Below are 24,895 nucleotides of genomic sequence, written 5' to 3'. Positions count from 1 at the left end.
AGCAGTCTCCTGGGCTGTTGGGTACAATGCTGGATGTGTTGCCACTCTGACACAGGATACTCAAATGGCTCAATCATCCCAGCAAGCTGGTACTTGTATTTCCAACCTCAGGACGATAGGCTGTCAACCCCACTTGATATTTATTAAACAGCTAAGCAGGATTTGAACTCAGGACCCTAGGATCCTAAGCCCACCACTCTAACCATCAAGCCAACACCAGGTATACTCATGTAAAGAAAACGAAGTAATGCATGTCAGGGATCGCATCAGCAGTTTATTATGCACCGCCAAAAGAAAGTATGTTTTCATAATGCAGAGGAAAGAAAATCATTGTCTTCAATAAAAAAAAATTTTAAAACGTTTTCGTTTTCACACGAGTTTAAGGCTGAATCGTGTGCAAGTCCAGGATATATATATATATATATATATATATATATATATATATATATATATATATATATATATATATATATATATATATATATATATATATATATATATATATATATATATATATATATATATATATATATATATAAAAACTATTTCACACGTGCTGGTACATGTAATCCATGTATACTAGGTGAAATAAATAAACATTGGAAGGAAAATTCCTGAGATACAATTTTTAGTTCTTATTTTTCAAGTTATGTACACGTACACTTTAAAGAAGTACATTTTAAATCTTCAATTAAAAAATAGAAGAAAAAAAAATGTCCTTTTGTATGCTGCACATGAATGAGGAGCAATTTCGTTTTTTTCTGGACAGAAGGGTGTAATGCCCATTTCCACTGCACACAACACTTTCCCCAAGGACTTTTCCAGTTGAGCTATATTCTTAACAGTTGTCACACTAAAATGTTTCATTCCTTAGATGTAGTCACAATAAAAAGCTGTAAGTCTTCGGTACTCTTTGATCCCAGTCACACACGTTTAAAGCTCATGTGTGAAGCAAGATGACATCGACAGGACGATGTCACACATCTTCAGCATAATAAAAGTAAAGTATGATTTCAAATAATCAATCACATTGCATTTGTTATTTTATGGCCTGCCAGGATAGTTTAGACCATCAAAAGATTGCAGATTAGGCTTTGGCGTACCTTGCCAGGAATGGAATCGTAACCCAGCTATAAACTACATTACCGGTCAAAAGTTTTAGAACACCCCCATTTTTACACTTTTAACTGAAATTTAAGCAGTTTAATGTTTCAATGTACTCTGCAATTAAAGCATAGAACAAATTTTAATCTAAATTTTTGACTCAAAGTAGCCACTTTTACAGATACAACAGCCGAACATACTCGTGGCATTCTTTCTACAATGGAAATCAAATATTGTTCGGAAAGTTCTTCCCAACACTGTTGCAGAAGTTCCCACAAATGTGCTTCACTTGTTGGTTGCTTTGCTTTCACCCTTCTGTCCAGTTCATCCCAAACCAGTTCGATGGGGTTGAAGTCTGGAGACTGTGCTGGCCATTCCATGATTTTAAGCCTACCGTCTTGTTCTTTTCTTCTAAGGTAGTTCTGACATAGCCTGGAGGTATGTTTTGGGTTGCTATCTTGCTGTAGGATGAACCCCTGATCAATTTGGCGTAGACCAAAGGGTATTGCATGGTGCTGCAAAATGCTGTGGTCGCCTTTTTGGTTCAGGGTGCCAGTCACTCTGTACAAGTCGCCGACTCTGGATCCAGCAAAAGAGCCCCATATCATTACGCTTCCTCCTCCATGTTTAACAGTTGGTGTCACACTGAGGAACCATCCTTTCGCCGACTCTGCGGATTACAAAAACACTGCGTGATGAACCGAAGATTTCAAATTTTGATTCATCAGTCCATAAGACCTTCTTGCAGTTTTCAGTTGTCCATTGATGATGCTTCATGGCCCAGGCAAACCTCTTTTTCTTATTTTGCAATCTTAGCAATGGCTTTCTTACTGCCACTCGACCTGTCAAACCTGCAGCTTGAAGTCTTCTCTTCACACTTCACTTCCTGACTTTGACCAGTGTTAAGCTGTGCTTGAAGCTGCTGTCCTGCGAGCCGCCTATCACGCAAGCTGTTGACTCTCAAAAACTTGTCTTCTGATTGTGTTGTGGCTTTGGGTCTGCCAGACCTCTTCCTGTCAGAGTTTCCAAGTGCCTTTTGATGTTGTAAGAAACAGTTCTCACTGACACCTTGGCTTGCTTTGCAATTTCTCCAAAGGAAAGATCTACACTTTTAAGGGTTACTAGATGACCCGTGAACCCATTGGGTTCCCGTTGCGACAGCGGTTGATAAAAAATCATTTCAAAAAAGAAAAAAAAAAGATAGCTCCAGCGAATGAAACTGCTCAGGTTGTTTGCATTGATCAAATTCTCCTGAAGAGGACTTGACTGAATCGGGAATTGATTTTTTAATATTTTTTTTTTGTTGCCTGATTTGAACGAAACTTGATATTGCACACTGCAGGAGAATGGTGAGTAAGGTGGCCCGAAAATTTTTGCGCTATCATGTACCGTTTTGGCTGTATTTCGGGAACATACACATACATACAATATGAGTTTTAGAAATATATGGATAATGGTCCGTCTTTCTTTGTTAATTGCCTTTTTCTCGCCATTATGATAGCAATATACTACTTCCTGCAGTGTAATATTGTCCAAATAATGCTTCAGTGGGTGTAGCAACACAGTCTGGTCCAACACTGCATTGATACAGAGGGTTTTTAACTAATCAACAAAAGTTGGGACACCTGAAGGAATTGTTTGCATCAACTTTAAAGGCTTAATTTACTTCCATCGCTGCAGAACAGCTGCAGTTGCTAACCCATTACTTGTTCCCTGAAAAGAGCCTTTTTTAACAACTCTGAAATTTACATTATTTTTCAGATTTTGGTAACCTAAACTTGTTTATTTAACCTCTGGAAGTTTACCGCTTAGCTTTGTACCATTTCAGGTTATTGACTGGATTTGAACTGCTTAAATTTCAGTAAAAACTGAAAAAAGGGGGTGTTCGAAAACTTTTGACCAGTAGTGCATCACCCTGGCATTTGGCATGCAGGGCGAGACATGAATGTGATGGATGCAAAACTGGAGGGCACAACACATTGCACTTGGAACTGCCATTTCCAAAATGAATCAAATAATGAGGCGGGAGAATGAAGCGGCTGATAAACGTAATCATAGACTTGCATGGGAAGCAGAAAGAAAAAGAACGAGATGGGAGAATGAGATGACTGATCAACTTCAACACAGACTTGCACAGGATGCTGAGCAATGAAGACCTTGGAGGGTAATGCGTGCTGAGCAAACATAAAACAGCATCCATAACGATTCGGATGAAGCATCTGATAATATTGTCCAAGAGCATAATTGCGGTCCGATGACCTCACCATGAGCGTTCTGTTCTGCGAAACATTTCACAAATGAATCAACAGGGAAAGAGGATGGATTTACACTGTGTTGCTCCAAGAGGAAAGTCCAATTACCTCCACTATCAGTACTCAATACCTGCTCAACTGCAACAACGTTTTTCAGGTAATGATGGAAAATATCACAACTTCCGAGACAATATCCGAAGTTGCAATTCGGCTTCACTCCAAACACAGGCATTTCAGATATCTGGGATTTATAACCAATTTCACATGTGCATGAACATGTCATCACATATGATGTATTCACATGTTATTTGAAGTCAATAAATTGAGAACATTAAATCATTTCTGGATCTGATGAATTGCCAGTACCAATTTTGGAAAAATCTATGTGCAGCATCCAACCCTTGATGTCCAAATGTCATACATTTCTACATCTGTGGGTTTCCCACGGGTACCCCACTAGTATATATTAAATCTCCGCCAGTTGGTCTGTCTGTCTGTCGAGGGGCTTCAAAAATCACATCACCACCATTTTGTTCGGCTTACACTTCCTTCCTCTCACAGCTTTATCTCAACACACAGCTTTTTAAACAACTTGCCTTTGCCTCATGGAAAGCAAACCCAACTGAGGGCAATCTCAGTTCCTTCTATAAAGCTTGGAACAAGTGCGTATCTACCCTCAGGAGAGGCAGAAAAGAACATCTTTCGAATCTCAAGTCTGAACTCTCAAACCTCTCTCCCTCCTCAAAATCCTGGTGGCATCTAATCAAATCTGCTTCTGGTGTATGTTCCCCCTCCATCCCTCCCTTACCTCAAATGGCTATGCTGCTGACACCGCACGTGAAAAAGCTGAATGCCTAAACTCTGTGTTTGCAGCTAAATCTTCTGTCAAAACCCATCACTTTCTCTACCAACCTTACCCAGTCGCACCCAACTGTCCCTGTGCAACTGTCCCTGGACTGTGTGTCCTTTTCTCCTGACAAGGTGGAGAGCTTGCTGTCAAACCTCGACTCAGATTCCGCAACCGGTCCAGATGGCATCAGTCCACGTGTCCTTAAAGCCTGCTCTTCTGCCCTTGCTCACCCTCTCGCTGTTCTATTCACCCTCTCATTTGCTCAAGGTAATCTGCCATCTGCTTGGAAATCAGCAAACATCACTGCCCTGCATAAAAAGGTGTAAAAACAGATCCCTGCAACTATAAACAAATCAGCCTTCTCCCAATCGTCAGCAAGGTTATGGAATCGATCATCGCTTCAGACATTAAATCCTTCCTCTTCTCCAATGGCTTGATTTCCGATCATCAATTTGGTTTCATACCAGGTCACTCGACCCTGGATATGCTGCTTCTGCTATCCCAACAATGGATGGAGGTCCTCAATGCTGGACAGGAAATCCGAGCCGTATCCCTGGACATATCACGTGCTTTTGACACGGTCTGGCTCCCTGCTCTGCTCACCAAACTCTCTTCCTATGGTATCCAAGGCCATCTCCACTCATGGCTCGCAGACTTCCTCTCCTGTCGCAGTCACCGTATGGCCCAAAATGGAGTTCTTTCATCCAATCTTCCTGTCAAGGCTGGAATTCCTCAAGGTAGCGTTGTGGGCCCTGTTCTTTTTCTGGTTTTCATCAATGATCTCTCCGACTCTCTGGAAAATCCTCTATATCTCTTTGCTGATGACTCCACCCTCTGCCGTACCATCGGTCATCCCTCAGACCGGCAAGCAGCAGCTTCTTCGCTCACTGCAGATCTGGATAAAATCACAAAATGGTCCAACACGTGGAACATATCTTTTAATCTGGACAAATCTCACACTCTCACAATGTCTCTTCAAAAGGACCGTTTAGAAACCCCCCCCATCCACTTTCTCAACAATCCTCTGGGAGAAGTCCTTTCTTTCAAGCTTTTGGGTCTCACTATCTGCCATGACCTTTCCTGGGAAAGCCACATTTCAAACCTCGCCTCCAAAGCCAGTTGCCGACTGGGAATCCATGCAAAGTCCTTCCTCGGCCCTCCTGACCACTTACAAAGCTTTTGTTCGCAGCCTGATGAAGTACTGCTCTCCCCTCTGGGCTGGTGCTCCTGTCTCCCACCTTTCTCGGCTTCACGCTGTAGAAACCAAGGCATTTCGGATCATTGGCATCTCCCGCAATGAGGCTGAGTCTTTGGGCCTCTCAGTCAATCACCGCAGGTTGGTCGGTGGTCTTTCTGTCTTCTACCGTCTCCTCTTCAACCTCCCCCACTGCCCTCTCTGCGATTTGTCCCCACCTCATTTCCACAGGGTGCTCAAGGTCAGTCTACAACCCCCTTCTGGTAAAACTATCAAAATCACGAATCACTGCTCACCTTCACTCTTTCATTCCTTGTTTTTCCCACCTTTGGAACAAACTCCCATCTCTTATCTTCCCCCATCCAAATCCTCAATCTTTTCTACCCCCGATAATCCACCGAAGCCCACCTCCTTCAAATTCCCTGCTTTCCTTCCTGAAAGTCCCTGTAATGTCCATCTTCTATTCTCCATGTTCCCCGTCCCATCCCTTTCCCTTCCACAGATCTCCTCATGTCTCTGTTCCCCACTGTTTTGTCCTTCCCACTCCCTCCCCTCTTGTGTCATGCCCCCCCCCCCTTGCTGTGCGTTAGCTCTCACACAAGCCTTGACAAGGTATACAAAAAAAAAAAACTATAATTTGATCTCATTTCATTTTTTGCAGTCGCTAAGACAGCGCAAGTTTGGGATGCAAAAGACGGGAAGAAAACGTTTTTGTTTTTTTGTTTTTCCAGACAAAAATGCATTTTGAATGAAATTAAATGCCTGTAATATAAAGTCATATTCATACTCCGTCACCGCTTTATCTCAGCTCTAATTCACCATCCAATTTCATTTTTTTCTAGTCATTAAGATGGCTCAAATTTCAGTTGTAGCAAAAGGTTGTTGTTGTTCATCTTTCGGCTGCTCCCGTTAGGGGTCGCCACAGCGGATCATCCGTTATGATCCGCATACTGATTTGGCACAGGTTTTACGCCGGATGCCCTTCCTGACGCAACCCTGGTCGCCTCTTACGACACAGGGATCAGGATTTGGGTTTCGCCATGATTCCGGGCTGCTCTACACCCTGCCCAGTGCAGAGCCCCCGTCCTCAAGCGATCCTCCAACCCAAGCCTCCGAGTAGCCGGATTACAGGCGCACGCCACTACGCCCGGTAGTTGTAGCAAAAGGTGAGAGAAAAAATAATTCGCACTAATAATGCCGTTTTAGAGAAAAATGCATTCTCATAGCAGTTTTCAATGTATCGGGTCAGACGCGATGTGGGAAGGGAGCTATCATTAAGTTACCTTGTCAAAGGTACATTTTGCTTTCAACTCGAGTTAAGGAAACGAAGTAATGCACAATTTTTTTCAGAGTGATCGTGGTAGCAATCTATTATACACCACTCAAAGAAGGGAGGTTTTCATAATGCAGAGGAAAGAAAATCGTGGTCTTTAATATTAAATAAAATAAAACAAAAAACTTTTTCGTTTTCACATGAGTTTTTAAGGCTGAATCGTGTGCAAGTATGATTTATAACCAAACTATTTCATAAGTGCATGCACATGTACTATGTATGTGAAATAAATAAACAGAAGGAAAGAGATTTTTTTTTCTTTCTTATTTTTAATATTTCATTATTTATTTTTAACTTCTTTGAAGAAGTACATTTTAAATATTTAATTTTTTTTAAAATATCCTTTTTTATGCTGTACACCAACAAAAAGTAATTTCTGTTTTTGCCGGACAGAAAGGTGCAATACCCATATACACCGCACACAACACTTTTCCAGTTGAGCTGTATTCTTTCGACAGTTGTCACAATAAAAAAGTTTCATTTTTTGTACGTAGTCACAATAAAAAGTTTCATTTTTTGTATGTAGTCACAATAAAAAGTTTCATTTTTTGTACGTAGTCACAATAAAAAGTTTCAAGTCTTTGGTACTCTTTGATCCCAGTCACACAAGCATAAAGAGCTCCTGTGTGAAAAGGATGACGTCAATATGATGTCACATGTCTGAAGCAGAGTAAAAGTAAAGTATGAATTCAAACGATCAATTTCATTGCATTTGTTATTTTATGGCCTGCCAGGATAGCTTAGACTCATAAAGGATTGTACATTCAGCTTTGAGCTACCTTGCCAGGGGTTGGAATCCCAACTCAGCTATAAACTACCACAATGGTGTTTGGCATGCAGGGCGAGGAATCAATCGGAGAGATGCTAAACCCGAGACGTGACGCGTTGCATTTGGAACTGCCGTTTCCAAAATTAACAAGCTGAATACCATGAATGACCCTGATGTTGAATGAAAGCCGATTACTAAATGATGTTAATAATGTTACGAATTTGGAAGCCTTGTGCACACAGACAGACAGCCGTCCCCATTGCTTAGTTATTTTGATAAGTATGCATTTCTAGTTAGAATCCATCTCCATGTCTAATGGGACTTGAGTGTGCATGCACTTTGAAGTTATTTTATCGATAGGATTTTTACACTTACTACAACTACAACAACTTTCAATGACATCTGCCTTCGCTTCCTTCCACCATCCTTCACCGGCACCATTGCACACGTGCATGTCAGTACGTACGTGGGCGGAGTTCACGAGGACCTGACGACTCTCTCGCCCAATCAGGGAGATGTGAGAGTTCCCCGACGGTCGGCCAATGAGCACAGCCCACACAGGACAATATTCCTCTCCCTGTTTGAGGGGCGGTCCACCGTGATGCCCCGACACGCCCCCCGACCAATCACGGGGACGACCGATTTTCCCCAGCGAATGAGGGGCGCGGTGACGTGAGACACGCCCCCCCCCCGACCCCGGGAGGAGGGGGTGGGGGGGGAGAAGAAATAGACAGACGGCGCGGTCATCAAGTCAGTCTACGCTGGTTCTTCTGGTCTCGTCCTGTTGCGGTTCTTCTGGTCTCGTCCTGCCGCTGAGCCTACGCTGGTTCTTCTGGTCTCGTCCTGTCGCAGTACTTCTGGTCTCGCCCTGCCGCTGAGTCTGTGCCGATTTCATCATGCCGCTGAGTCTGCGCTGGTCTCATCATGCCGCTGAGTCTGCGCTGGTCTCGTCTGGCTGCCCTGGTCCGTATTTTGGCGACCGGAGCTCCGGGAAGGGGTGGACGTCCAGCCGCACGCTCGCGGCCAGGTTGCCAGCCGTCCTGACTCCCAGCCGAACTATCCTCCGGGGCTGGAGAGCCGAATAAAGACCATTTGGGTCCGTTTCTCTTGGGTGCGCGTCTGTGTGTGGGCCCGTCTAAAAGTAAGAATTATAAAGTGCTTTTTGCTGTACATGATTGCATTGCTTAGTCGGTTTAACTCTGCTCTTCCGTGTTTCCTCCCCCCCCCCCCCTATTGTAAATAAATATCCATTTGTTGAATGTTTCAGCTCGTTTCTGTCCTTTCCTTCATTGGTTTAGCAAGGTGCGTGTTGGGAGAATTAAAAAGGCCGTTGCTGCAGTAGTTGTGCATTTGGACCGACGGGACCTCGGTAACCATCCGCTCGGGTTATGCATGGGTCGAGCACGGTTACGGCTCGTCCTGTTCGAGCTCCGTCGAGGGTGTAGATTCCTCGGTAGCTCGCCACGTGGGTCTCTAGGTATTTCGACGATTGGCAAATAACCCTGTCCCACGTGGCTGAATTATTGACGATTCATGGTCCTGTAAGGGACCCGTACCTTCGGAGTTATCCGAGGGTAACGATCTGAATTCTGGGTGTTCGGTGGAGTCGAGTCTGCTGCTCCAACTAGCGGTAGTGCTCGCAGCCGATACCCGGCCCACAACAAGAACACTTACATAACAAGATGGCGACTATGCGCGACCCCCACCTCTTGTAGGTGATGTCGATTTCTTCAATAAAATAAATGTAGATACATATTCCTGTCAGCTTGACCACACAATGCAAGGTGACATTGCAGTTAAAGTGACAAACACAAATCTATTCATATTGTTACAGATTTCAGAATCCGGTCTGATGAATGCATCCACACATCCAGGTCCTCAGACAGTTATTTCCTTAAATGCATGTTCAGATTAGCCCCATCCCCATGTCTAATGGGATCTTAAATGTGATGTGTTGAGAAGGGTAAAGAACAGATCCCCTCTCTTACGGGAAGTTTTTTTCTTTACGACAGACACGTTTCCTCAGCATTTCTTTCGCGAGCTCTGAAGCCCGCCCTTATTTTTCCTCAGCATTTCCTGGGTGTGCGCTGCCGCTCGCCACGTCGCCACAGGGCGAATCCCCCTTACCAGTGGCTAATATTTTAAACCACCCATTAGCCACTGTGGCTAATCCATGTTTTAGTGGGTTTTTTTTTTTAACCAGCTTTAGACGAATTTTGGGTGATTTTAGCACAGAATTCAACCTTCGTTGAGACGGCCGCCATTTTGTATGTATTGATTACGGGAATCACGAGTGATTTCGTACAAGCATATATATATACATATACTAACTTTAGTAGTTTTAAACTAGTTTCTAGTCAAAAGAAAAAAGAAAAAAAAAAAGAAAAAAAAAAACCGACCGAAATTACCCATGATTCTCGTCTCAATCTTATTTCAATTTTTTTTAAATTTTTTTTTTTCCCGGAATGATTCGGTGCTACAGACTTCGATGGGTCAGTGGTTGCCAGGTGAGTTTTGACACAATCAGTAGTAGTACGAGTTTGTTTGGATGAGAGAGTTTGATGGGTGACTTTGGTTGGTTGGAAGTGCGAGATTGATGTGTGAGATTGGTTGGATGAGTGAGTTTGATGTGTGAGATTGGTTGGATGAGTGAGTTTGATGTGTGAGATTGGTTGGATGAGAGTTTGATGTGTGAGATTGGTTGGATGAGTGAGTTTGATGTGTGAGATTGGTTGGATGAGTGAGTTTGATGTGTGAGATTGGTTGGATGAGTGAAGTTGTTGGGTGAGATTGGTTGGATGAGCGAGTTTGACTGGCATGAGGTTGGTCCAATCCTGGTCCACAACCACCCCCATCCCCCACTAAAGGCACAACGACCATAACACACACACACACACACACACACACACACACACACACACACACACACACACACACACACACACACACACACACACACACACACACACACACACACACACACACACACACACACACACACACCACCTCCCCTGATGGTCATCAATCTCACACGTCAAACTCACTCATCCAACCAATCTGAAAAATCCAACTCACTCATCCAACCAACTCACACATCCGCCTTAAAATTAACTTCTTATTTCATATTGCTAAAAAAAAAACTTTTGAATAAAAGGTGGCTATTTCCTTTCTCCTGTGGCTAATCATTCTAACCCTGGATTAGCCACAGTGGCCAATTCCTTTTGAAAACCAATCCACACCCAGATTTCTTTCGCAAGTTCCGACGCCCGCGTTTTTTGAGAGTGCACGGGTCGTCATGGCAACCGTGCGCAAGTGGGGTGAGCTTGGGGCGGACTGCATCCGCGGAGACGGCCGCAGATATAAAACAAATTGTAGGTCCGTTCTGAGGAAGAAAGCTGAGACGAGAGAAAGAGGAGGGAGAAGAGAACGAGAAAGAAAGCGAGAGTTCAAGCACGCGAGGGAAGAAGCAAACCGGAGAGAAAAGTGAGAGGAAAAGGGCAAGAGAAGTGAGATGAAAGCGGAGGCGAGAGAAAGAGGAGGGGGAAGCGAACGAGAAAGAAAGGGAGAGTCGAGGCGTGCGAGGGAAGAAGCGAACTGGAGAGAGAAGTGAGAGGAAAAGAAGCGAGAGAAGTAAGAGGAGGCAGACAGAAGAAAGAGAAAGAAAGCCATAGAGGAAAAGGAGGAGGAAGCGTGCAAGCCCACAAGTGAAGAAGCGAGCGTGTGGTGCGCGTGTGGGTGTGAGCAGCGCTGACGAGTGAGGCGCGGGTCAGTCACCGATGAACCGTGTGGGTCACTGGATGTCACCAGTTTCGTGAAGTGTGAGGAACTGCCCGTGTCGCAGCACCAGGGTCGAAACCCACGACAGACGATCTCGGTGCCCTCCCAGATGTCGATTGGCGTTCAAGGCTGTTCACGAGAGGGTACACGGCAAGGTTGGGTGCTGGCGACGGACGTGACACGCACACATTTCAGGACATTTCATTTCAGTGACAACTACTCTGGTGAGCGAGACAATTCTTCCCCCCCCCCCCCCGAATGATCTCTTGGGTACCCGTGTCTGTTTTGCTGTAAGTCAACCCCCGATAAGCATCTGCTCTTTGTCCCTTTCCTGGCATTTTGATTGATTTTGCTTTGAAATTTATTCTTTATTTACCTCAGAAAATAAAAGTTGTTTTTATTTATTTATTTTATTAATAAATCATTTGTCGATTTGCAACCTGTCCGTGTTTGTCCTTTCCTTCAATTGGTCTAGCATTGTCCAAACCGAGATAGATTGGGAGGTAATTATCACAGATTTGACCAAAAATCGTCAGCACGCACCAGCAGTTAAAATGCTCGGCCGCCCTCATTAAAATATAATCGAGATAACATTGGTGCTTTGCTGAAGGCGTGCTCGCTCCCCGCTCAGGTAACCACGTGACCTCGGATTAAACGGCATAATTAGACTGTGGACCCTGGAACTCGTGGTTAGCTGAGTGGCGTTCGTTGGTTGTAAAACAACCCACCATGCTACAACGTTAATTGTGAGCAGTGGCCCCAGGTCCGGCTCTACCGAGGACAACCGGGGATTAATCCCCGAGTGACAAGCTGGTGTCTCGGTACCCGTGGCCGCAACAATATCTTAACGAAGACATGTCTTTCGTGCGTGACTGTTTAAACGGTGAAGACAGACTGACCACATGCCTGGGCGTGGCCCAACTATGATTGACAGGAGCTCTGAAGCGCTCGAGCTGTGATTGGTTACTGATCTCTTGGACAGTCTGACGAGCAATCATAACAATGACGTAAATGTGAGGAAGCGGGGGAGAAAACAATTTGAAAACTCCTCTTATTAACAGTCAAAGGTCGGGGTAATAAAAGAATAAGGGAACAGAAGGAAACAGATGATGATCAAAATCATAGACTTGCACTGGAAGCAGAAAGAACTAGAAGGGCACACTTCAATGTCACGACGTCAGCAGACATGCTTACACCCACATTATTACATCATTATACAACTTTTACCAAGTTTGATACAAAATATTAAATAATTCTGGTTGGCAGAATCAAATACAGCTGCCAAACCATGTGTCCTTTGACAATCAGAGGTGGATAACCTTTTGTTTCTCATGGATCAGTGATTATACGTGTAAAGTTATGCCAAAATCTGTTCAGCTGTTTCGGAGAAGATTTTTGAAGGTTATGTTAAAAACAATGTGGATGCCGAACCATAATCAATTCCACCCCCCCCCCTCCCCAATACAATTTAGCGCTTGATGACCCTCAAAAATATTCAGATTGATCAGATAAATCAGTCGACATGTGCAATTATGACGTCATAAAGCCACGTATAATATAAAAAATATATATAAAATATCACTCGTTTCCCATGGGGAGTACTTCACACGTGCCAAGCTTCAATTTTTTTCCATGGAGCGATTTCGGAGATACAGAAGTCCAAAGTTTTTCTTTTTTTCCAACATGGCTGCAACACCACATGACCCATGATGTCATAATTAGCATTAAAATATTCTACATGATTAGTCGCACCTATGGTGAAAATTTCGTGACAATTGGATAAGCGGTTGCAAAGAGATCAGAGAAAATTAGCATGGACGTACATACAACCCTAAAAAACATATTGCCACCGACAACCTCGTCAGCGAAGGCGTAAACAGAATGAGGCAGGAGAATGAGACCACTGATCAACTTCACCACAGACTTGCACAGGATGCAGCAAGAAAAAGAATGAGGTGGGAGAATGAGACCACCGATCAACTTCAACGTGGACTTGCACAGGATGCTGAGCAACAAAGACTTTGGAGGAGCGTGCGTGCTCACCAAACAAACAGCAGCAGACGTAATGAATCGGACAAAGTATCTGATATTGTCTAAGAGAATAATCAAGGTCCCATGATCTCACCATTCGTGTACTCACATGCACCATACCATATCCCTGTGAAACATTTCACAAATGAATCAACAGGAAAAGGGGACAGATAAAGCATTTTTTTGTTCCAAGGGGAAAGTCCAATTACCTCCACTATTTGCCGCACCTGCTCGAATGAAACAACTTTATAAAGCAATAATGGAAATGTCGCAACTTCCGAGACAATATCCAAAGTTTTAATTTGACTTAAAAAAAAAAGTTTTGTACAAGTAAGCCAACTACAGATCGCACAAGCTTATCATTTCACTTTTGAATTTGTAGCCACATGTGGCAAGACAAAACAAATGTCCCAAATCAAACGATTAAGCATTTCAAAATGTCAAACGCCATCCGCGTCAGCTTTGTACTCCAAGTCTTCAACTCAACTTTGTGAAAATAGCCATAATAAAAAAGCTAAATTTATTAATGAGTACGCGCCATGTTCTCATTATAAAGGTTTGTTAAAAAATTGATGACAAAAGCCCAAATGGAGCATCTCAAAATCTCAGGACAAAATAAAAAAAGTTTATAATAAAACAAACAAAATAAAAAAATAACTAAGGACAAAAACAAACAAACACGGAAGCGATTACAAAATCCGACCATCTCACACTGATGCGCGGCGGACGAGCTAATAAAGCCTATTTGTACACAGTGTGACTTTGCCCTTTGACATTTTGACCCAATTATTAATTAGTCTTCTCAATATTCTCATGATAACTAGGTTTCTGAAAATAAAAACAAAAAAACATTTAACAAAAGCTCAAACAGGAAAAAAAATATATATATATATATATACATATATACATACATACACATGTTATCGCCTGGACAGTGGACATAAAAACACACAGAAGCATTTGCAAACCCAATATCCCACTGCCCAGATGATGGGCTAATAATACGTATAAAAACTTGGCTGACAGTAACCAAGTAAAACAGCAACATTGGAAACGTTTGCTTTCACGTTTAACGTCAAAAAATACAAGAGCTCTGCAGAGAGCTGTTGTCCTTACCTTGTCCTTGAAATCGAGGTGATTTTGAAGGATTGCACGTTGATAAGTACCCGTCCTGACATAGTCTTGCATCATATTTTGCTGTTGTGACAAGTAGCCATAGAACTGCCGGGAATGGGAGGGTCATGCCAGTTTGGCAAACTCACACACAGACACTGTTGAATAGCATTTGACAAGTGTTACTCCCAGCAATGACGAAGAAGACAGTGAATTAACCCTATCACCTTAAGGGTGAAGCAATTAAGTAACTCAGGTGATGAAGAGAACTTTTGTTGTGGGTGAAATTCTCCACAAATCATGCAAGTAAGTAGTTTAATGGCAAACAACTCTCAAAAGGGATGGATAACTTTAGTCACTGAGCAAGAAGAAACAGTTGATTTGTACGTCCACTGTGGGTCAATCCCCCAAAATACCTGGAAGTACTGCACCGCAGACGACTCCTCTGTACGCTCACTGAACGCCGAGTGCTCCAGGTTGTGTCCTCGGCAGTTCTTGAGGATGTTGTAAAACGAGCAGAACTCTGCGCAACGTGGCCACAAAACGTCTCATCAGCCCTCCCAGGCATGGCCCAATGACGGGACGTTCACACCTAGCCTTAAAGTCACCTGAGGCACGTGACGGCAGTAGAGGCCTCGTGTGGAGTCACCCAGCCACCGCAACGTGTATGCTGGACACAGACTTCAACGAACCTAAAGGCTCTTGTCCAACGAGCCTGAACTGATACGAGTTGCAATGGGGCAGGCAGACACCTTTACCATTCCCTGCCATCGCCTAAGTACAGACAAAAGGAATAAGTTTATTAGTTTGGTTTGGTTGATTATCGATGCAAAAAAGAAGAAACCAAGAGAGGAAGGAACAAAAATGAGAAGGATGAAGCGTAGGCGAGGCCGGGCAGGGCCGACGCGCGTCGGAGGGCGAGCGGAAGCGAGGAGGCGAGGAGGGGTGGGGACCACACGCGTTAGAGGTCGAGGTGAGGCGAGATTGGGGCGGGAACGTCGAGCATCGGAGGGCGAGGACGACGAGCGTCGGAGGGTGAGCGGAGGCGAGGAGGGGACGGCGCGCGGAGGGAGAGCCGAGGTGAGGCGAGGCGGGGACGGCGCGCGGAGGGAGAGCCGAGGTGAGGGGAGGCGGGGACGGCGCGCGGAGGGAGAGCCGAGGTGAGGCGAGGCGGGGACGGCGCGCGGAGGGAGAGCCGAGGTGAGGAGAGGCGGGACGGCGCGCGGAGGGAGAGCCGAGGTGAGGAGAGGCGGGGACGGCGCGCGGAGGGAGAGCCGAGGTGAGGAGAGGCGGGGACGGCGCGCGGAGGGAGAGCCGAGGTGAGGAGAGGCGAGGACGGCGCGCGGAGGGAGAGCCGAGGTGAGGAGAGGCGGGGACGGCGCGCGGAGGGAGAGCCGAGGTGTGCGAGGCGGGGACGGCGCGCGGAGGGAGAGCCGAGGTGAGGCGGGGACGGCGCGTGGAGGGAGAGCCGAGGTGAGGCGAGGCGGGGACGGCGCGCGGAGGGAGAGCCGAGGTGAGGCGAGGCGGGGACGGCGCGCGGAGGGAGAGCCGAGGTGAGGCGAGGCGGGGACGGCGCGCGGACGGAGAGCCGAGGTGAGGCGAGGCGGGGACGGCGCGCGGACGGAGAGCCGAGGTGAGGCGAGGCGGGTACGGCGCGCGGAGGGAGAGCCGAGGTGAGGCGAGGCGGGTACGGCGCGCGGAGTGGGAGCCGAGGTGAGGCGAGGCGGGTACGGCGCGCGGAGGGAGAGCCGAGGTGAGGCGAGGTGGGGACGGCGCGCGGAGGGAGAGCCGAGGTGAGGCGAGGAGGGGATGGCGCGCGGAGGGAGAGCCGAGGTGAGGCGAGGCGGGGACGGCGCGCGGAGGGAGAGCCGAGGTGAGGCGAGGCGCGGACGGCGCGGAGGGAGAGCCGAGGTGAGGCGAGGCGGGGACGGCGCGCGGAGGGAGAGCCGAGGTGAGGCGAGGCGGGGACGGCGCGCGGAGGGAGAGCCGAGGTGAGGCGAGGCGGGGACGGCGCGCGGAGGGAGAGCCGAGGTGAGGCGAGGCGGGGACGGCGCGCGGAGGGAGAGCCGAGGTGAGGCGAGGCGGGGACGGCGCGCGGAGGGAGAGCCGAGGTGAGGCGAGGCGGGGACAGCGCGCGGAGGGAGAGCCGAGGTGAGGAGAGGAGGGGACGGCGCGCGGAGGGAGAGCCGAGGTGAGGCGAGGCGGGGACGGCGCGCGGAGGGAGAGCCGAGGTGAGGCGAGGCGGAGACGGCGCGCGGAGGGAGAGCCGAGGTGAGGAGAGGCGGGAGAGCCGAGGTGAGGAGAGGCGGGGACGGCGCGCGGAGGGAGAGCCGAGGCGGGGACGGCGCGCGGAGGGAGAGCCGAGGCGGGGACGGCGCGCGGAGGGAGAGCCGAGGCGGGGACGGCGCGCGGAGGGAGAGCCGAGGCGGGGACGGCGCGCGGAGGGAGAGCCGAGGTGAGGCGAGGCGAGGCGGGGACGGCGCGCGGAGGGAGAGCCGAGGCGAGGCAGGGACAGCGCGCGGAGGCGAGGCGGAGACGGCGCGCGGAGGAGAGGGGAGGGGGGACAGCGCGGAGGCGAGGCGGGACGGCGCGCGGAGGAGAGGCGCAGGGCGGCGCGCAAAGGGCAGGCGGGGGAGGGGCGAGACGCGCGGGAGAGGCGAGGGGCGGGAGAGGCGGGGGCGGCGAGGGGCGGGGGACGGGAGAGAGGCGTGGGGACGGGAGAGGCGGGGGACGGGGAGAGGCGGGGGACGGGGAGAGGCGGGGGACGGGGCGAGGCGGGGGGACGGGGCGAGGCGGGGGGACGGGGGAGGCGGCGGGGACGGGCGAGGCGGGGACGGCGAGGCGGGGGACGGGGCGGAGGCGGGGGACGGGGCGAGGCGGGGACGAGAGAGGCGGGGGACGGGGAGAGGCGGGGGACGAGGAGAGAGGCGGGGGACGAGGAGAGGCGGGGGGACGGGGGCGAGGCGGGGGACGAGGCGAGGCGGGGGACGAGGAGAGGCGGGGGACGAGGAGAGGCGGGGGACGGGCGAGGCGGGGGACGAGGCGAGGCGGGGGACGAGGCGAGGCGGGGGACGAGGAGAGGCGGGGGACGAGGAGAGGCGGGGGACGAGGAGAGGCGGGGGACGAGAGAGGCGGGGGACGAGGAGAGGCGGGGGACGAGGAGAGGCGGGGGACGAGAGAGGCGGGGGGACGAGGAGAGGCGGGGACGAGGAGAGGCGGGGACGAGGAGAGGCGGGGACGAGGAGAGGCGGGGACGAGGAGAGGCGGGGGACGGGAGAGGCGGGGGACGAGGAGAGGCGGGGGACGAGGAGAGGCGGGGGACGAGGAGAGGCGGGGACGAGGGAGAGGCGGGGGACGAGGAGAGGCGGGGACGAGGAGAGGCGGGGACGAGGAGAGGCGGGGGACGAGGAGAGGCGGGGGACGAGGAGAGGCGGGGGACGAGGGAGAGGCGGGGGACGAGGGAGAGGCGGGGGACGAGGAGAGGCGGGGGACGAGGCGAGGAGGGGGAGAGGCGAGGCGGGGGAGAGGGAGAGGCGGGGGGAGAGGAGAGGCGGGGAGAGGCGAGGGGCGGGAGAGGCGGGGGAGAGGAGAGGCGGGGGAGAGGCGAGGCGGGGAGAGGAGAGGCGGGGAGAGGCGAGGCGGGGGAGAGGCGAGGCGGGGGAGAGGCGAGGCGGGGAAGAGGAGGTGAGACGAGGCGCGAAGGGTGAGAGGAGGCGAGGCGGGAACGACGCACGAAGGGCAAGAGGAGGTGAGACGAGGCGCGAAGGGTGAGAGGAGGCGAGGCGGGAACGACGCACGAAGGGCAAGAGGAGGTGAGACGAGGCTGCCGTGCGAAGGGCGAGCGGAGGCGAGACAAGGTGGGGACAACGCGCGTCGATGGGCAAGCGGAGACGGTAAGCAGGGGCGAGGCAGGAACGATACGCGTCGATGACCGAGAGGAGGCGAGGCAGACGGGGCGGGGACAACGCACATTGATGGGCGAGATGAGGCAGGAACGATACGCGTGGAAGGAGGAGCGACGGCAAAATGTGGGTGACTGCGAGATGGAGATGATGCGCTTTGAAGGTGAAGCGGAGGCCAGAAGATTTATGGGAAGGTGAAGCAATGGCGAGATGAATGCAAAGAGGAAGAAGGCAAAGCGCTGGCTTATGGACAAGAAGATGAATGCAAAGTTCAGGCGAGATGGAGACGAACAGGAAGAAGAAGCGTCCGTTAAAGATATACGACGAGGAAGAAGCGGCCAGGAAAGAGATACGAAGAGGAGGAAGCGGCCAGGAAAGAGATACGAAGAGGAGGAAGCGGCCGTGAAAGAGATACAAAGAGGAAGAAGAAGCGGCGTGGAGGAGATGCGAAGAGGAAGAAGAAGCGGCCGTGAAAGATACGAAAAGGAAGATTCAGCAGCCGTGAAAGAGATACGAAGAGGATGAAGCTGCCATGAAAGAGATTTGAAGAGGAAGTAGCAGCAAATATGGAGAGGAACATTCAAACAAAGCGGTCTCGAAATGGAGACAAAGAAAGATGCAGATTGAGAGGAAGACAAAAACGAAGATAAAGTGGTGATTTGGAGACGAAGACCAAGACCAAGATGGACCAACGACAATATGGCAGAGGCAGAAGGGGAGGGGCGGAAGGGGAGAGCGAGGACAGGAAGGGGAGGGGCGGAAGGGGAGAATGCGAAGACTGGATGGAGGGGGAAGGGGAGAGCGAGGACGGGGGAGGGGGAAGGGGAGAGCGAGGACGGGGGAGGGGGAAGGGGAGAGCGAGGACGGGGGGTGGGGGGAAGGGGAGAGCGAGGACGGGGCGGGTGGGCGGAAGGGGAGAGCGAGGACGGGGCGGGTGGGCGGAAGGGGAGAGCGTGGGCGGTGAGGGTGGGCGGAAGGGGAGAGCGTGGGCGGTGAGGCGGAAGGGGAGAGCGTGGGCGGTGAGGCGGAAAGGGAAGAGCGAGGACGGGGAGGGTGGGCGGAAGGGGAGAGCGAGGACGGGGAGGGTGGGCGGAAGGGGAGAGCGAGGACGGGGAGGGTGGGCGGAAGGGGAGAGCGAGGACGGGGAGGGTGGGCGGAAGGGGAGAGCGAGGACGGGGAGGGTGGGCGGAAGGGGAGAGCGAGGACGGGGAGGGTGGGCGGAAGGGGAGAGCGAGGACGGGGAGGGTGGGCGGAAGGGGAGAGCGAGGACGGGGAGGGTGGGCGGAAGGGGAGAGCGAGGACGGGAGGGTGGGCGGAAGGGGAGAGCGAGGACGGGGAGGGTGGGCGGAAGGGGAGAGCGAGGACGGGGAGGGTGGGCGGAAGGGGAGAGCGAGGACGGGGAGGGTGGGCGGAAGGGGAGAGCGAGGACGGGGAGGGTGGGCGGAAGGGGAGAGCGAGGACGGGGAGGGTGGGCGGAAGGGGAGAGCGAGGACGGGGAGGGTGGGCGGAAGGGGAGAGCGAGGACGGGAGGGTGGGCGGAAGGGGAGAGCGAGGACGGGGAGGGTGGGCTGAAGGGGAGAGCGAGGACGGGGAGGGTGGGCTGAAGGGGAGAGCGAGGACGGGGAGGGTGGGCGGAAGGGGAGAGCGAGGACGGGGAGGGTGGGCGGAAGGGGAGAGCGAGGACGGGGAGGGTGGGCGGAAGGGGAGAGCGAGGACGGGGAGGGTGGGCGGAAGGGGAGAGCGAGGACGGGGAGGGTGGGCGGAAGGGGAGAGCGAGGACGGGGAGGGTGGGCGGAAGGGGAGAGCGAGGACGGGGAGGGTGGGCGGAAGGGGAGAGCGAGGACGGGGAGGGTGGGCGGAAGGGGAGAGCGAGGACGGGGAGGGTGGGCGGAAGGGGAGAGCGAGGACGGGGAGGGTGGGCGGAAGGGGAGAGCGAGGACGGGGAGGGTGGGCGGAAGGGGAGAGCGAGGACGGGAGGGTGGGCGGAAGGGGAGAGCGAGGACGGGGAGGGTGGGCGGGAGGGGAGGGCGAGGGCGCGGAGGGTGGGCGGAAGGGGAGAGCGAGGGCGGGGAGGCGGGGGGGGAGGGGAGCGCGAGGACGGGGAGGGTGGGCGGAAGGGGAGAGCGAGGACGGGGAGGGTGGGCGGAAGGGGAGAGCGAGGACGGGGAGGGTGGGCGGAAGGGGAGAGCGAGGACGGGAGGGTGGGCGGAAGGGGAGAGCGAGGACGGGGAGGGTGGGCGGAAGGGGAGAGCGAGGACGGGGAGGGTGGGCGGAAGGGGAGAGCGAGGACGGGGAGGGTGGGCGGAAGGGGAGAGCGAGGACGGGGAGGGTGGGCGGAAGGGGAGAGCGAGGACAGGGAGGGTTGGCGGAAGGGGAGAGCGAGGACGGGGGGGGTGGGCGGAAAGGGAGAGCGAGGACGGGGAGGGTGGGCGGAAGGGGAGAGCGAGGACGGGGAGGGTGGGCGGAAGGGGAGAGCAGAGGGTCACGATGGCAGAGAAGCACAGAAATGGAGAAGAGAAAATAACAGAATAGAAAACAAAGAAAAAAAAAAAACATAGAAGAGAGATAAGAGGAGACAAGAGAAATAGTCGGAGGAAAGAAAGAACAGAAGGGAATCGTTTCAGGGAGAAGTGAAAAAAGGAATAATCAGAGGGACGAGAGAAGACACAGGAATATAATAGGGAAAGAGGACAAGAAAATATTCGAAGGGAGACAAGATGATAATAATGACTTGAAGGGCACTCGGTAGAGCACATACCTTCCCCCTGCAATGCCTGATCCACCAGAAGATATCTGGCCCATTACCATTTTTGGAATATCATGCGAGATATTGTTTTTGAGCCCCATCTCTGAATGGTGAATAATCGCTCAAAAAATTCTCATGGTCGGATCCGGATTCGGATCTTCATGGAAATCGAATCAATACATCGTGGTCACACACCCAACCTGTCCACAACTTTTTGAGATATCGTGCTCTACATCAGTTTAGCCATCTCAATGGTGAAGAATCACATAAAAAAATTATCAGATCCGGATCTTCACCAAAATTGAATGAATTTGTTGTGGTCACACACCCAACATGTCCACCAAGTTTTATCCGAATCAGTTGACAACTTTTTGAGATATCATGCTCTATATCGTTTTAGCTCGATCTCTCAATCGTGAAGAATCACTTAAAAAATTCTCATCGTCTGATCCGGATCTTCACCAAAATCTAATCGTTTCGTCCTTGTCCCACACCGAACCTGTCCACAAAATTTCAACTTCAACAACTTAAGACATCCTGTACACAAACAGACAAACAAACAGACAGAAAGGGGTGAAAAGATAACCTCCTTCACCTTTGGTGGCAGAGGGAGAGAACAAAAATCAGGAAGTTGGAGAAGAGAAGAGGATAGTAGGCAAGAGGAAAGAATAATAGGAGAAAGAAGAGAAGAAAAAGAAAATTAGAAAAAAAAAATTAAAAAAAAAAAGCGCCGTTTTAAGTTTTCTTTTGCGGAGATCAAAAAGTGTTTTGAAAGCCAAATAACCTGCCTTTCACTTTCTCAGAACTTCAAGGTTTGGCGGATTTTAAAAGGTGACCAAAATTCCTCAGGATCCAACGAAAAAATAAAAGTTACGCAAGGCATCGAAAACAAAACTGAGTGGAATGGACGAAAAAAAAAAATCTTCCGGCAAAAGGTGGCTTTTGTACAGGATTCAAATTAAAAACTGCGGAAAAATAACAACAAAATAGGAGACCTTATAACTAGGAGGCCTTTTGCCCAGAACTCACTTGAATCCTTCATACACCCTACAAAGTTGGCAAAGGGTGCACTTGCAAAGCAAACAAAATGTCTACAAGTGAGCAAAGTTACCGTTGGGAGTTGGGAAATGCAGGAGAACACTTCCCATGCCAGGTGTAATGAGGAACGACTGTTTTCCCACTCGACAGCATTCTGTATCTCGGCTCACTGTGCTCCGGAACACACAAATACCGTCAGCTGAAAAATAAAAGGTGATGCGGGTGGGGAGTGATAGCAGATTGAGAAAAATTGTACCTAAAAATACTGTATTCATGAAAAGACCAAAATGGGTGTGCAAAGTGGTGATGCATGTTGACGTGACAGGGTAACATCCATTTCATTTTCAAGTGCAAGTGCCACGTTGGCCAGAACAAAGATGTTAAGAGCTAGAATGAGTGAAGTAAACCTTAATTGCTTGAACTGCGAAATCAAGTAAAACAATAAAGTGGAAGCACCGGTGAATCAACAGCTACAGTACTGCACTTCAAAACAATAGCAAAAATCTCAACACCTTCATTAGGGTATAAACTATAAAGGGTACCCCATTGTTTTTGTATGGAGTTTTTCTCCCCCCCCCCCTTCCCCACCTTTATTACAATTACTTTTTCTCTGCAACCGCTTGAGCGATCGGCACGAAACTTTCAACATCCGAGCACCTACCCATGGATTTTTAATTTTTTTTAATTACAACTATGACATCATTGGTGATGTGGTATGGCAACCATTTGGAAAAAAAAAACTGGGAAGAATTTTGGACATGTTCTCTGGAACTGTTCAACAACAACAAAAAATTAAACCTGGCATAAGTCAGAAACTCTGCATGGGGAACAACTTTTGATTATGACGTAATAGGTGCTACAATGACATCATTGAATTGGTTGAATTCCTTATCCGATCAATACGGAAATTGAAGGCGATATATTAAAAAATTTGTAAAGATAATTAAATTGATGACATCATCAGTCATGTGGTATGATGGCAGGCATGGTGTTGGCTTCGCGTCCCAGGGTCTTGAGTTCAAGCCCGTTGGGCCATTGAATTAACACCAGGTAGGGTTGACTCAGCCAATCATCCTGAGGTCAGCAAAATGAGTGCCAGCTTGCTGGTATACTATGTCGGAGTGACGACCTGTCCAGGATTGTTCCCAATAGCCAAGGAGACTGCTTAAGCAGCACCAATGCTCTGCAGAGTATGGTCCCAATGGATGGATGGATCTAATTGTTCAAGAAACATGAATAAATAATAATAAAAAAAAAGTCAAACACAGTAACCTGAACTAAGGGGAGGGTTAGGAGAGTCGAGCTTTGTACTTTGCTTTTTTGGGGGGAGGGGTTACTGTATTTATTTATATGCAGCCTGTGGCTGCTCGACAATCATTTTCTGGTGGTGCAGCTTGGCTGCTGATGAGATGCCCGTTCGTTACCAGTAAGCAGACATTCATTTTGTTGACCTCGGAAGGATGACAGGGTGAGTCAACGCACCTGGTGTTAATTCAACGGTAAAGGGCTTGGACTCAAGACCCTGGGATCTTAAGCCAGCCACCTTAATCATCAAACCAATACCAGGCTGTGGAGGCAGTGTACCAGATGGTTATCCATGTTGTACATAAGGGGGAGCCAAAAGATAAACAGCAGTAAACCACATCTCTACAGCATCAAAAAACACTTTTATTACTATTTTATTTTTAAAAAGGCAGCCACCAAAGATGGACGGAGGTTATGCTTTCACCACTGTATGTGAGCAGGATATCTCAGAGTTGTGGACAGATTCCCATGAAAAACTTGTTCGACAGGTTGAGTGTGTGACAAGGAAGAATAGATTAGATTTTGGTGAAGATCCGAATCTGGATCCAGATATGACAATTTTTTAATTTTTAAAGTAACTATTCATCGAGATGGGGCCAAAAACGATATATAGCATAATATCTCAAAAAGCTGTGGACAAATGACAAAAAAAAAAAAAAAAAAAAAAAAAAAAAAAACTCGGTGGTTTATAACAAACGGATTCAATTTCGGTTCAGGTCTGGATCCAATTTTGACCTATAGGTGGGATACAAAACGTAAACTGCTAAGCCTAACAGAGGTATGTGCTGCACCGAGTGCCGTTCTAGTTTTACCCTGCATCGTTTACCTTGATTCATGGCTTTTCCTCAAAAGTAAAAAAAATAATAATAATAATAAATAAAAATTACTTCATAGCTTTACAATGCCATTCAACCAACACAGTTAACGTGGTGGAAGAGACATGACATACCAGTAAAAAAAAAATGTATAAAAAATAGTTAGATCTTGTACATTATAGTAATTACACATCACATCCCGATATAGACAATTACATGTGCACACAGGCTTCCCCATACGCTAGCCAGTTTGAATCCCACAACAAAAGCCTCCTAATCAAGGATTACACTCGTCTAAAAATGGCAACCTTGTTCACACACAAGTGGCTGCACCTGTGCCCACTGTCGCCCCACACTGCACCAGTTTGTATTAGTCATCCATTAACAAGCCCACACTCATACAGCCATTAACTGCAGCATGCATCATTTGTCATCAAATATGGGATACTCCATCAAAACGGTTGAATACATGATACAGACAAATGCTGGTACGTTTCAAGTCAGCTGACTAATAACCCAAACTTAGGATCGATGAATGAATAGTGGGCACACGCTCGCACACACCAACCAACAAACGAGTCTGGGTCTGGCTTGATAAATCCTTGCCCCATAGCACATTATCACTTTGGCTTTTTAAACTAGACTCGAGCGTCCACTCTGCATCT

The 24,895-nt window shown here is 49.5% G+C and overlaps 2 protein-coding genes across 15 annotated transcripts in view; both read right to left on the bottom strand.

Moving 5' to 3' along the window:
* CARM1 (coactivator associated arginine methyltransferase 1) overlaps positions 1–24,895 on the bottom strand; it is an 84,950-nt gene that overhangs the window by 42,541 nt on the left and 17,514 nt on the right. For 13 of the 14 annotated variants that reach the window (XR_015051031.1, XR_015051038.1, XM_085853758.1 and 10 more), the window contains exons 2-4: positions 22,184–22,309; positions 14,841–14,947; positions 14,428–14,532 (exon numbers count right to left, since the gene is read on the bottom strand). Coding sequence is in view for 12 of the 14 variants with exons in the window: in XM_085853758.1 (XP_085709884.1) it covers positions 14,428–14,532; positions 14,841–14,947; positions 22,184–22,309 (338 nt within the window). In the remaining 2 variants the exon portion in view is untranslated. Of the gene's footprint in view, positions 1–14,427; positions 14,533–14,840; positions 14,948–15,032; positions 15,199–22,183; positions 22,310–24,895 lie in introns of all 14 variants that reach the window. The other variant, XM_085853800.1, reaches the window with a different exon arrangement.
* On the bottom strand, positions 15,117–22,114 carry LOC147031981 (uncharacterized). Its single transcript, XM_085859984.1, has 5 exons — positions 22,102–22,114; positions 17,917–19,104; positions 17,532–17,669; positions 17,227–17,311; positions 15,117–15,198 (listed from the first exon to the last, which is right to left on the bottom strand). The coding sequence occupies exons 1-5, from the start codon at positions 22,112–22,114 to the stop codon at positions 15,117–15,119; spliced, it is 1,506 nt and encodes a 501-aa protein (XP_085716110.1).

Source organism: Eptatretus burgeri, chromosome 2 (assembly GCF_056783735.1).
Source record: "Eptatretus burgeri isolate ZD-2024b chromosome 2, Ebu_testis_v1, whole genome shotgun sequence".
In the NCBI taxonomy this organism is placed as follows: domain Eukaryota; kingdom Metazoa; phylum Chordata; class Myxini; order Myxiniformes; family Myxinidae; genus Eptatretus; species Eptatretus burgeri.
This window is presented reverse-complemented; position numbering and strand designations above follow the sequence as displayed.